Raw genomic sequence first — 13,923 nt, 5'->3', positions numbered from 1 at the left:
AATTTGATTATTTCCTTTCTGAGACTGGCCTCTACCCCTGTCAGATATATTTAAACAGTGGCTCTCTTCCTGCAAATACTGGAAACAGTTCACACCTTCCATGAGGCACTTGAGGTTGCTTACACCCTTTAAGTCCTCACTCCAGTTGAGTACTTCCAGAACTGTGTGCAATTACTAAATCCTAATTAACAGAACATAAACTTCTCAACAGAAATGCCTTATTTCACCATATTAACTATGTAAATTAACCTGAAGTATCATTACATAGCAACCCAAGGGCACTTAAATATTAGAGCATGAGTAGATTGGAGTGGAGGGGGTCATTTCCAGAAAGATAATCATTAGGTAAAAAGTTTGCCATTCTGGATCTGACCTCTCCCCCAATCAGAGGCATTTGGCACACAGAAAGAGGGAAGAAAAAATAAATAGGTGAGTGAGAGATCAGAAGAACAGAAAAAAGCATGTTTCCCCTTCTTTCCTAAAATTAGCAGCATTACGCTACTTTGGAACCACTTCTTGGATTCACCTTCCCACAAAAGAATGCTCCTGCGGAACAATGTAGGCCTGGTCTACACTAAATAATTAGGCCAGCATAACTATGCTGCTCAGAGTGTGAAAAATGCACACCCCTAAGCAGAATGGTATACACAGAGAAACATGTGGAGTGGGCTCTGAGGTCTATTGCAACTGGTTTATCTGCAGCTGAGTAAGCTTCTGCGACACAATATGTATCCACCTGGCTATGGAGGATTTGGGTGGCCCAGGTATTTAAGGAAGGAATGAAATTGATAAGAAATCAATTTATTCTTGGTTCACATTTAAAAGGCTAATTTTGAACCCCTAAGGACTAGAGATTTACTGGGTTTTTGGGGGGTTGGGTCCCCACCCCAAAATGCTTTAGATTCAGTAGACTCTGACAGGTTTCACAGTAGCAGCCGTGTTAGTCTGTATCCGCAAAAAGAACAGGAGTACTTATGGCACCTTAGAGACTAACAAATGTATTTGAGCATAAGCTTTTGATGAAGTGGGCTGTAGCCCACGAAAGCTTATGCTCAAATACATTTGTTAGTCTCTAAGGTGCCACAAGTACTCCTGTTCTTTTTTTAGTAGACTCTGAATATGCCATATTGCTAAATAAATAAATCAAGCAGTCAGATCTGGCCTGTAGGCCAGATGTTCGACATTTTTGCTATGAAAAAATCCAGATGACCTTGAACTCCTTTGTTTTCAAAGACTGATCTTTCTATCTTGACACCAGTTGCAGAATCCTGTCTAAACACTGGCATAGCTTAAAAGAGAGTGGAAACCTTGCATGAAGATAAGAGTCTTTACTACTCTAGAGGCCTCTCTTATTTTGTTTAGGGTTTGCTACTAACACCAAGCTGTTAGGTTCATGTAGTTTTGACTGAAATGCATAAGCAGGCCTCCAGGAAAGATGATGTCCCAGAAATCTCCATGCAATCTTCCACTAGATCGGAGTACAATGGACCCAAGACCACTGCCACCTCCTCTTTTATCTTCTGAATCACTCTTATTAGAAGAGTAGTGGAAAGCTGATAGAGAAGCCAATTCAGTCATTTAGACATTTTAAAGTCTTGCATACAAGAGGTTTAAAAGAGCAGGCTGAGGAGCTTGCTGAGGAGCGTTCAATAAGCCTTGGAACACTGGAAAAGTTCCAAAAGATCAGAAGAAACGTAACATTATGCTGATTTTTAAAAAGGGTAAAAGGATGACCCAGGTCATTATAGACCTGTCAGCCTGACATCGATCCTGAACAAGATAATGGAGCGATTGATATGGAACCTGATTAATAAAGAACTAAAGGAAGACAGTGTAATTAATGCAAATCAACATGGTTTTATGGAAAATACTCCTGAGAGAATTCTGTGCCAAAAAATTAGAAGTTCTGCACACAATATTTTAAATTTCTGCAAATTTTATGTCAATAAATAAATGTGGTTCCAGCATGGCAGCACAGGCCACAGACTGCACTGAGGTGGGAGATCACCCTGAAGCCCTCACCTACCCCGGTACAGGGACTCGGCAGTGAGGCTGCACCTGACCCAAACACACCAGGCTGGGCCTGCCCCTCTGCGCCAGGTGCATGAGGTGTGGGTGGGCAAGCTCAGCCCAGCAGGATCCAAGTGTGGAGGGGCTCAGTGTGGGGGAATCCAGGTGTGGGTTGAGAGGCTTCTGTGTGGGGCAATCTGGGTGCATGTGGCTCAGTGGGAGATCTGGATGCACAAGGGCTTGTTGGGGCGGTTCCAGGTGCAGGGGCAATGGGACTCTGCAGGGGATCCAGGTGAAGGTGATTGGGGCTCAGCAGGGGGTGAGGGGAGCTCTGTGGGGGGGATCCAGGTGCTAGGGGAGTGGAGCTTGATGGGGTGGGGGTCCAGGTGCAGCTGCTTGGGGGATCAGTGGGGTGGGGATCTGGGTATGAGGGGCTCAGAAGAGTCCAAGTGTAGAGGGTTCAATGGGCCTGCTTAACAGTTGCTGCCCCAGTTGCTGCCGAGGGGACGCTGCATGATGGGCTTCCGCTTTCCTCCCGCAATTCCCCTATTCCTTTCTTCATCCCCTGCCATTCCACTCCCCTTCCTTTTGCACTGCTTCTTCTCCCCACCCTCTCTTCCCTCTTTTCCCCCTCCACCACCCCTTATCCAGCCCCACCATGGACACTCATTGTTGCACAGAAAACAGGAAGGCTCCCAGCACACAGAAGGAGAGCGCGACTGGCACTAGGTCCCAGGAGGCAGCGTTCAGCTGCAGAGGCGGCATAGAACTGCAGCGTCAGCAGAGTTGAGAGGAAGCCTCCTTCAGATGGGCATCTCTGCGCTTGCAGAAATTGGGGGGTGGGGGGGGCAGTGGCACATAAACCTGTGTGCCTCCCCATGCCTTGCCTTTGTTTGGGGGGACAACCCCCCAAAAAAACTGCACCCATGGTCATCCCCTCCCCCTGGTGCGGCTTCCCTTTGCTTCCCTGTTGTTTTCAGCAGGGAAGCACAGGAATTCTGCGGGCTGGAGTGGGGGGAGCATGTGAAAGCTGAAGCTAGAAAAATTCAGACTGGAAATAAGGCATACATTTTTAACGGTGAGTAATTTACCAAGATTCTCCATTCGACAATTTTTAAAACAACAGTGGATATTCTTCTAAAAGATATGCTCTAGGAAGTACTTTGGGAAGTTCTATGGCCTGCGTTATACAGGAAGTCAGACTAGATGATCACAATAGTCTCTTCTGGCCTTATGATGTATGAATTTATTAACTGTATTTGTCATGGTTCTGAGGGTTGAAACTGTTTAAGATATCCCACCTGAAAATTGTTGATCTGACACGGTTGCCAGTGAAGCTTTAAGAGTTAATGAAGAAGTTTCAATATTCTTTCTAAGGGTTTCTTCTATCACCCAGTCTGTTGAAGAGCGGTTAGGAAGAAATTCCCCTTAGCAGGAGTTACCACAATCTTTGCCAGGGACGTCACTGCTACATCAACTTTAAGGAAGATCAAGAAGTTGAAGAATTGAACTTTTTGACTGAGCCTTCTCCTTTGTCAGGAGTTTCCCAAACGACTTCTTAAACCGAGGAAAGAAGGAAAAAGGTGAATTCTGATTTAATTTTATGTATTTGCTTTAGTCTGCACATGCACATTTACTCTATGGGGCTACTGCCTTCTTCCCTATTGTCACAAACAGCTGAGAGAAAGAGAGACTTCTGCTTCTCTGGTTCAGAGTTATTGCGATCCAAAACCAATTCTTTAGGAGAAGAGCTACAATTGAAGGAAGGAGATGAGATTTTTGGCTTTTAGGGTTTACTTTTGTCTTTTGTGGGGGTGTAGTCACACTCATAAGGAAGATGTTCTTGTATTACCTTAGAGGACCCAGCTTGCTGTCAGAGGGAACTTCAGCTAAGCAGGCTAATCATCATCTAAAATGTAGGTGGAGAGAAAGAACAAGGAAACATCCCTAAGAGCCCAGATCTTTCTCTTGGGGAAAAAGGATACTCAATTTTTTGCCAAGCGACTCATTTACCTACTTAAGAGATTAGGATGGGACCAGACGCCCTTCAGAGGTGGGCTGGAGCAAGTGATCAGGTAGCTTTTCAGATTTACCCCAAAGAGTCTTGAATGGTCTGGTTTGGTGAGACTCAAGAGCTAAAGAGGACTGAACAGATTTTGCAGTGGTCTCTCCAGAGGAATCTCGGCTGCTGCAAGGGAATGGAGAGGTTACTAAAAGCCATACAAAACACTGAGCCTTAGCAAAGCAACAGTGGGTTGGGACCAAGTCTGGCAGAGCTTCTCCTCTGTATTTTCTGGGTGTCTCCTCACATAGGGACCTCTTAACCTTTGGCTTGCTCTGCCATGATAACGCAGGAGGAAATAAACAGAGCGAAGGAAGGTAGTGGATGGTCCTGTTTGGGAAGTAAAGCCCCTGAAGCCATTTGGTCCCCTAAGGCAGACGATGGAATGAGGTAAAAAGATTCTGCTCACTGCTACCAATGCTTAAAAGCAGGGAGTTCAATGGGTGAGGGAGGAGTGCTGACAGCCAGTATGCGGTGTGTGAGCAAGCCTTTGGGTCTTGTGAACAGCTATAAACTGTCTCCAGTACTGCCATTAAAAAAGAAGAGTCACAGTCTTGGACTGAAGAAGATGGTAGGACCCATAAATAGTCTATTAGCACAAGAAGTCCTGGTACACGGCATATACATACAAAAAATATTGTCCACGGATGATGTTAAAAGGAGAATTATATATATATTTACTCTCAGAGGCCCAGTGCTGGCACACACAGGGGGCAGAGAGTGCCTGCTGGGGTGCAGACTCCCAGATCCCAGCTCACGAGGGATAGAGAGAGGGGTTCAGACCACCCAGATCCTGGCATATATACAGAAGGGGAAAATGTGAGGTCAACAGTCACCTATACCTGTTTTCCCCCAGCCCTTCTGCCACTCAGCCCCATGTGTACCTCCCCAAAGCCCCCAACCGCTCTCACATCCCATATTACCCATCCCCATTTATCCACCCCTTCTTGCACTTCTAAACCTTCATCTTACCCTTATTCCCTCCATTCCTCTACTCCCCTGCCAGCAAGCATTCGCATATTTATTTTTTAAACAAAAATACTTTGATTATATTCCCCCAAAATAAAATTTGAAAAAGCCTCACTCAGAGATTTCAGCAACATGCCACCCAATCTTTTCCATATTGCTACACAAGATGTGACTTGAACCAAGGTTATATCTACACTATAAACACTACAGTGGCAGAGCTGCAACTATGCTGCGGTAGTACAGACACTTGCTACAGCAATGGAAGTGGTTTTTTGTTTGTTTGTTGCTATAGTAAATACACACCCTTGAGAGGTGGTAGCGAGGTTGACTAGCTGCATCTATAGTGGGGGTTAGGTTGACCTAACTGCATCTCACAGGGCGTGAAATTTTTCACAGCCCTGAGAGATAAAGCTAGATTGACCCAAGTTTTAGGTGTAGACCAGGCCTGATGCTGGCAGAATGGGTCATGTTCAAAGGACTACTGGTTATACTGCTGGTGTGAAACTTTAAAGACTAACAATCCTATTTATTCCTCTGTCCACACATGCTCAATATAATCCATTAGGTGTATAAATAGGCTCATGAGCCTTTGCATGACTAACAGGAGAAGCAACATTTCTTTCAAATGTTGTTTTAATTTGATTTCCCCCAAGGGCTGGTGGGTGCCATGCACTCTGTTGGAGTAATCCTCAAGCATTTGAGACCCTTATGCAATGATCTAAGACCTGGTTTGATTTGTACCTGTGAGCAAAAACAGGTTGCCAAAATCTGTCCACTTTAAGAAAAGCCTCCTCTGATCCCAGAGGCTATATCTCAGGAAGCTGTTGATCAAATGGTCCCAACTTTGGGTCACTAGTCATATCCCATGCTGCACACCAAATTTCAAGGCAACTAACCTGTAGATTTCAGAGCACTCAGAACAGTCAAGCTTTAAACAGAAAGCTGGTCTTAAGCTTAACTACAGCAGAGCTGTGACACTGCTACAATGACCAGAATGCCAGCTGGACAGTGCCAGATATTCCAAACAAGCCCTTGTCCTCCCTATACAGGGAAGTTGGGAGTAGGGTGGTCTGTAGCCAGTTATGCTGGGTTCTTTGCCACCAATTCTCCTACAACAGGGGCATCCTTCTTCTACCCATCACAGCACTGCAAAGGGGCTATATTGTTGGAAAGAATCTGAAACTATTATATAATGATCATTCCCTGCAAGAATGGAAAAAATTAAAGACTTCTGTCAAGCAGTGAGGAGTGCTCCCCTACAAACTTTTCATTGTGCTTCCTGGTGGAAAATGGGTTAAAACTTAATTCTTTCCATTAGTTCATAGCAATATTATGGGATAATAGTTATAGACCCATTTTTCTCCTCTTCTTTTTTTTTTAATCACAGCCCATATTTTTCTGTAAGTTAAAAACAATCAAAAGATGATCAAAATTGGTATCACACAAGAATAGTATTGTAACTTTGAGAGATTTAAATATTTATATGTAACATATTTTAATTTAACGATTGGACTAAAGAATTGATAGCTTGTACTGTGCAAAGAGAAAATATAAGGATGACATAAGAACATAAGAGTGGCCGTACTGGGTCAGACCAAATGTCCATCTAGCCCAGTATCCTGTCTTCTGACAGTGGCCAATGCCAAGTGCCCTAGAGGGAATGATCAGAACAAATCATCATCCAGTGATCCATCCCGTCACCCATTCCTAGTTTCTGGCAAACAGAGGCTAGGGACACCATCCCTGCCCATCTTCGCTAATAGCCATTGATGGATCTATCCTTCATGAACTTATCTAGTTCTTTTTTGAACCATGTTATAGTCTTGCCCTTCACAACATCCTCTGGCAAAGAGATCCACAGGTTGACTGAGCGTTGTATGAAAAAATACTTCCTTTTGTTTGTTTTAAACTTGCTGCCAACTTATTTCATTTCGTGACCCCTAGTTCTTGTGTTATCAGAAGGAGTGAATAACACTTCCTTATTTACTTTCTCCACACCAGTCATGATTTTATAGACCTCAGTCATATCCCCCTTAATCGTCTCTTTTCCAAACTGAAATGTCCCAGTTTTATTAATCTCTCCTCATACAGAAGCTGTTCCATACCCTTAATCACTTTTTGTTGCCCTTCTCTGTACCTTTTCCAGATGTAATATATAGTTTTTTAGATGGGGCAACCATATCTGCATGCAGTATTCAAGGCATGCGCGTACCATGGATTTATATAGAAGCAATATGATATTTTCTGTCTTATTATATATCCATTTCTTAATGATTCCCAACATTCTGTTAGCATTTTTGACTGCCCTGCACTTTGAGTGGACGTTTTCAGATAATTATCCACAGTGACTCTAAGATCTCTTTCTTGAGTGGTAGCAGCTAATTTAGACCCCATCTTTTTATAGGTATAGTTCGGATTATGTTTTCTAATGTACATTACTTCGCATTTATCAACATTGAATTTCATCTTCCATTATGTTGCCCAGTCACTCAGTTTTGAAAGATCCTTTTGTCGCTCTTCGCAGTCTGCCTGGGACTTAACTATCTTGAGTAGTTTTGTATCATCTGCAAATTTTGCCACCTCACTTTTACCCCCTTTTCCAGATCATTTATGAATATGTTGAATAGGACTGGTCACAGTACAGACCCCTCTTTCCATTTTGAAAACTGACCATTTATTCCTATCCTTTGTTTCCTGTCTTTTAACCCCAGTTACCAATCCATGAAAGGACTTTCCCTCTTATCCTATTGACAGCTTACTTTGCTGAAGAGCCTTTGCTGAGGTTCTTAAGTCAAAGGCTTTCTGAAAATCTAAGTATATTATATCCACTGGATCCCCCTTGCCCACATGCTTGTTGACCTCCTCAAAAAATTCTAATAGATTGGTGAGGCATGATTTCCCTCTACAAAAAACATTTCCCCTACAGATTATATTCATCTATGTGTCTGACAATTTTGTTCTTTACAACAGTTTCAAACAGCGTGCCCGGTATTGAAGTCAGGCTTACTGTAATTGCCGGGATCACCTCTGGAGCCCTTTTTAAAAATTGGTGTCACATAGCTATCCTCCAGTCATTAGGTACAGAAACTGATTTAAATGATAGGTTACAGATGACAGTTAGTAGTCCTGCAATTTCACATTTGAGTTCCTTCAGAACCCGTGGGTGAATACCATCTGGCCTTATTGTCCTCGAGTGCTCCTTTAGCATCTCCATCATCCAGTAGCCCCACACTGGTTAACAGGCTTCCTGCTTCTGATGTACTTAACTTTTTGCTATTACTTTTTGAGTCTTTGGCTAGCTATTCTTAAAATTCTTTTTTGGCCTTCCTAATTATATTTTTACACTTCATTTGCCAGAGTTTATGTGCCTTTCTATTTTCCTCACTATGATTTAACGTCCACTTTTTAAAGGATACCTTTTTGCCTCTCACTGCTGCTTTTACTTTGTTGTTTAGCCACAGTGGCACATTTTTTGTTCTTTTACTATGTTTTTTAATTTGAGGTATACATTTAAATTGAGCCTCTATGATCAAAAATGATAGAATTTTTTTGGGGGGGGGGTGTTACTTTATAATTTTATTTAATAATAAACATTTAATCATCTGGAAGAGGCCATAATATTTTGATTCCCGATTAGAAAATTGGGGTTTTGCTATACTTAATGTTATTTATGTATTTTTATATGGCACCCATTGCTGAGACACCTGGGTGCCTGACAACCATTAAAATGTAGTTCTACTCTATACTTTCATATTCAACTGATCTGCTCCTGATTCATGTTAGGAATCATAGCTATTTACTTTGAGCTCCAATCATGTAACTTCTTGCATGCTCTCTCCAGATACGAAGACTGCTGTCCCCTACACCCCCCTGCCCCAACAACAATCTTGCACAATTGAGGCTCTAGAGATCACAACCTCAATCCTGTAATCTGATCTTCATAGGCAGACCATTGTGTCTGCACGGATCCAACAGCAAGACTGCAGTTTAAAATGAACTTGTATTGAATTTTACTACTATTAGCACGGTATAGCTTCCACAGCAGAGAGTGAGAGAGATGGATTATAGCAATTCTTGTGAATCACCAGTAGAACTGGAACAGAAGTTAAAATCAATTATATATGTGCAAACTCGTTAAAGGCAAGGGATTACAGAAGCACCTCTTTAGCCCTAATTTATCCTACAAAAACTATTACCGGAGAGGATGCATACAAGGGAAAAAAACCCACACTGACTCTCGGAGTTGAGACTTAGTTTGCAAAACTGGCCATTAAAATATTTTTTATTTGTGAAATAAACATTCAATATGGTTTCAATGACAGAAAATGAATATTACTGAGAAATCTTGAGCACATTACTTAATATCTCTCTCTGCCTCATTTCTTCATCTGGAAAATGGGGATAATAATTCTCCCTTACCCCTTTTCTGTGTTGTTCAATTAGGCTGTGAGCTCTTCGGAACAGGGACTGTCATTTACTATGCATCTGTACAGTGCCTAGTAGGGTCCTGATTTCAAGTGGGGCCTCTAGACACTACCATAATAAAAATAATAATAGAAGCCCCCAGAACCATTTTTAAACTGTCACTTTTAAACATGAAACAGCACTTCAAAAAATGTATCTAAATATTTGTCACTTAAGAGTTGCTATTCATGGCAGAACCTGAGGTTCACTTATTCTATGCCCCGAATTATGCCATTCACTTGGAGATCTAACTGAAAAGAGAGTTGTTTCCTTAAGGTCATCAAATCTGGGCTCTGGTATGTCAGAGACAGTTTATTCCAAAAGTGAGCCTCTTAACTGAGAATGCCCCATCACCGTTGTCGGACATAGCACAATTCCAGGAACTACCAACAAGAGTGATCCTGAAGATCTTAATTGCCACATAGTGGACAGGTGATCTCTAAGATAACCAATATTGTGAATTCCATCCGAAAGTATGGGAGTTCAAACGGACACTGTCAAGTTAAAACAATGAAACTTTTTTTTAAAAGAGTAATTTTTTTTATCTATGCACCAATAGCTCAGATAACTGAAACCAGATAAAATTTTAAAATCTAACTTTTTTATCATCATTTCTGTTTGATTTATTTATTTTACTTGGAAATTGAAGACAAAATAGTCAGCTTCACTTTTTTTAGTCAATTTCACTTTCTTCTTCTCGGGTGCAGTACCATGCTGCCACACTGCAGTTGAAATTGCTACACCTAAATTTGTAAATCCAAATAAAAGTTATCATCACTTGAATTTTTAAAAAATATTAAAATATTCTTCTATTTTGAACCCAAACTGCTTAACAGTGACCCTTTACTATTCATAATGTGTACTTTTTTGTTCTTAAAGCTTTGAGGAAGATTCTTGGAAATGTACTTCCATTCTAAAATCTAAACCCAATAAATATGTAACAAAAAGAAAGCAGAAAAGTATTCTCAACATTCTGTACTGAATTCCTGTCTGATATTCGTTGCTGTCACTTTGTTAACTCAAAGGACTTTTTCCTAAATATGCTTTTGTTACTAATACATATATATCTATATATAGATATATCTAGCTATACACACACACACACACACACACACACCCTGTGCTTGTCTTAATGTTTAAAAAAGTGCTTTTCAAATGACTGCTGTGTTTAGAAAGCCTACTTTTAATTTATTTTAATTTTAAATTGTCAACAAGTATGTTATTGTTGGTTCACAAAAGAAATTAGTTAAAATCCTCAGTTTTATCTAAAATATTAATTGCAAACCATGTCAAGTCTTGGAACTCCAGTACCATTTGGCACTAGATTATGGATTTCTTTTTATTTTAAAAGAGGTTTAAATAAAATAAAATCTAAAATAAAATTACAGAAAAATGGGAATATATCCTCTATCCCACAAAATTTCTGAACACAGAATGGATCCACCATAGCTGAGGTTTAAATCCTTTTAACATGCACATGTAAATTAAGATTTGCTGTGGTATTGGATTTCAGTTTAATTTAAGTTTTAAATATATACTATATATTGCATAAACAGATTTCTCTATGGTGTGAAAGGAGCATCCACTTTATTTAAATCTTACAATATAAAACAATAATAAATGAGATCAACAGCTACATCCAACCATACATTTGGAAGAAAACTCATGTTAATTAGCAAATATCTGTAGAGCACTTTTAAAATAAAATATAGCATATAAGTGCTATGTTAAGGCTATTTTAAGTCTCTCCCTGTGGGTATAGAAGATTGTATTGTATGTCAGTCAATAAGATCTTAAATCTCATTTTGGATTTTTTTTTTTTTTTAAACTTTCCTCATTTAGAAATTTCCTAGTCCAATATATTTTGATGGACGTATCCTTATTTCCCCCTACCTCCCATTCCTATTTATAGCTTTCAAACCTTCAGTAATACATATACTTTCAGTTTCAAAGGACAGATATGTCATCTGGGAGAAGGCACTTTTTCCTTTTCCTATTTGCTGCTGTGAAGTCCTACCCATAAGTCCAGCAAATATTTAAAAGGAACACATTCAATTTAAACCATAAAAAAAAATCATGCTGTCTGAAAATGTTTTACGTACTGTCGTTACACATTCACACAGAACTCAAGACTATTATAGTTAAAAGAGATTAGTTATTTTTCTCTTTTTTCAATCTTGTTTACTGTAAACATTTCAGAACACTTAGTGTAAGGCCAGTTTCATTATTTAAAAGTGATAATCACTTTCCCCTTTGTGTATACCTTTTACAGAGCAACACTTACTGTAAAACAAAAAAAAATGGTAGGTGGGCTTAGGGACAGATATAGTAGTACCTGTTAACCTGGAACTACTTCTGAGCTTATATTCTTTATAAACAGATGAGATTCCACCACCAGAGTGAGGTTTAGGGCCAGATGGTAGAGAGGAGACTCCCCCATTGGGGTGGACTTTAGTTTAGGCCGAGAGAGGGAGTAAGAAACGAGGCCCCCCTCATCGGGCAGGGACGGGAGGGGGGTGGAGAACAGCTCCACTCACTGGGGAGGGGTTTAGGGCAAGGGTGAGAGTGGGAGGAGGCTCCCATCATTGGGGGTAGGTTCAGAGGAGTGCGCCCTCACGGGGGGCGGAGGGAGGATTCAGGACTGAGACCAGAGTGGGCGAAGGTTCAGGGCAAGGGCCAGAGTGGCGGTGTAAGGAGGAGGAAACTCCCCACACTGGGGGGCTCAGGGAAGTCTCAGGACAGCAGGCGGGGGACGACTCAGGTTCACTTTTCTACAGTCGCTGAGCCCAAGGCACTTGACGCGTCGGGAGCCCGCAGCCCTGATTCCGGTTACTAGGCTACAGAGGCCGCTCTGGGTCGGAGCGGAGACAACAGAGACCCCGCGGCTCCCTCCCTGTGGCTGGGGGAGGGGCAAGTTCCCAGGCCGCGGACGGCGGCCGCCATCTTAGCTTCGGGCAACATTCCTTCCCATAGACCGGCAAAGCCCAAATAAATGGGGTCACGTGACCCCATCCCCAAGGAGATGGGCCGGCCGCCCATAACCAAGATGGCCTCCGCGGCATCCCACAAGCCTCTCTGGGCTCCTCTCTTCCTCACCCTCTCTATGGCCCGGGCAAGGCCTCACTTACTCTGGGGGATAAAGGCGCAGCTCCTCGATTTCTCCCAGGAAGCCGAAGAGCGTCCGCATCTGCTCACTGGTTACTGCCGAGGAGAGGTTGGTGACTTGGATGACGGAGGTAGGGCCCAAGGGGAAGCCGAGCGGCACCCCGATTCCACCGCTGTTCATCATGGCAGCACCTACACCACTGCTCCGTGCTGTGCACTCGCAGCCAAGGGCTCAGGAGGCGGGGCCAACCATAGAGAAGAGCGTGCGGTGCTTGTTAGAATGTCCCGGCGTGGGGACGCTCTAGCAACGACATCGGCTACTCAGTGGCAGTGGCGGTTTTTCTCTTTCCAGCCTCCCCTAGCCCCGTGGGGGAGGCGTCGAGGCGCAGGGCTGGGCCTGCGAGAGGTTCACGGCGTTGCCGGTCGCTTCGCGGGGGGCGGCTGCTGCGCGGCCGTGCGTGCCTTCTGGGTCCGGCCTGTTCCGCGGGTCACCCACCGGGCACGTGCTGTGCGCCACCCACGGCGGCCAAAGCGGCTTGGGCGGGTGCTGCGCTAGCGCGGAGCCGGGAACCTGCTGGTGGCTCGGCCGGCGTTAGGGGAGCGGCAACCAACCCAGTTCCATTTGTGCCCTTCCCGCTTGCACAGCGGGTGCAGCTGAAGCCAAGGAGTTGCCAGGCGGGCGCCGCCGGCCCCGGAGCACGCGCCTGCACAGGGTGAAGAACTTTGTCCGTTGGCTTTTTGACCCATTGGCAGGGGTCTCCTGGCTAAGGCAGAGCTGGGCCCAGTGGAGTTTTGGTTCCTGGCCCAGGTGAGCTGTTCTCAGTGTCAGTCAAGGCAAACCAACAGTGATTTTTTTTAAAACTTTTTTTGGCAAAATGAAACGTTGAAAATACTTTGTCAGATTGAAACAAGGGTTCGTTTCACCCATTTCCGGTCTTTTGGGTTTGGCCATGTTGAGAAAAGCAGCCTCCCTTGTAGCCTTTAGCCAAGTGGTTAGGGAACCCTCCCAGGCAGGTTCAACAATCTGAATTTGGACCTCCTACATTGCTGGAGAGTGCTCCCTAGGCAATGGGATAGTCTGGTAGTGGGCTCTTTCCATTTCTCTGTAGAAGCGGTGCCACTTTCAATACGCATTGGAGCAGGCACTTGAACTTGGATGCCCCATATCCTATCTCAGCCCCGCTGTACATCTGAAAACTAGATTGATATAGGCCACAGGTTGAGAACCACTGAGCTATGTGACATCTTCAGGGCCATACAGGTAGATATGGCCCACACTGGTAAATAGTAGGGCTGTCAAGCAATTAAAAAAA

At 43.1% G+C, this 13,923-nt stretch overlaps 1 protein-coding gene across 3 annotated transcripts in view; it reads right to left on the bottom strand.

Annotated features, from left to right (window-relative positions):
* SREK1 (splicing regulatory glutamic acid and lysine rich protein 1) overlaps positions 1-12,869 on the bottom strand; it is a 59,393-nt gene extending 46,524 nt beyond the window's left edge. The window contains exon 1 of one of the 3 annotated variants that reach the window (XR_004646211.1): positions 12,634-12,869. Coding sequence is in view for 2 of the 3 variants with exons in the window: in XM_034774290.1 (XP_034630181.1) it covers positions 12,634-12,794 (161 nt within the window). In the remaining variant the exon portion in view is untranslated. The remainder of the gene's footprint in view (positions 1-12,633) is intronic. The other 2 variants (XM_034774290.1, XM_034774291.1) reach the window with 2 other exon arrangements.
* Between the last annotated feature and the right edge of the window lie 1,054 nt (positions 12,870-13,923).

The sequence above is a fragment of the Trachemys scripta genome, chromosome 6 (genome assembly GCF_013100865.1).
Source record: "Trachemys scripta elegans isolate TJP31775 chromosome 6, CAS_Tse_1.0, whole genome shotgun sequence".
In the NCBI taxonomy this organism is placed as follows: domain Eukaryota; kingdom Metazoa; phylum Chordata; order Testudines; family Emydidae; genus Trachemys; species Trachemys scripta.
Note: the sequence above shows the minus strand (reverse complement) of the source record. Positions and strands in the feature narration are given on the sequence as shown.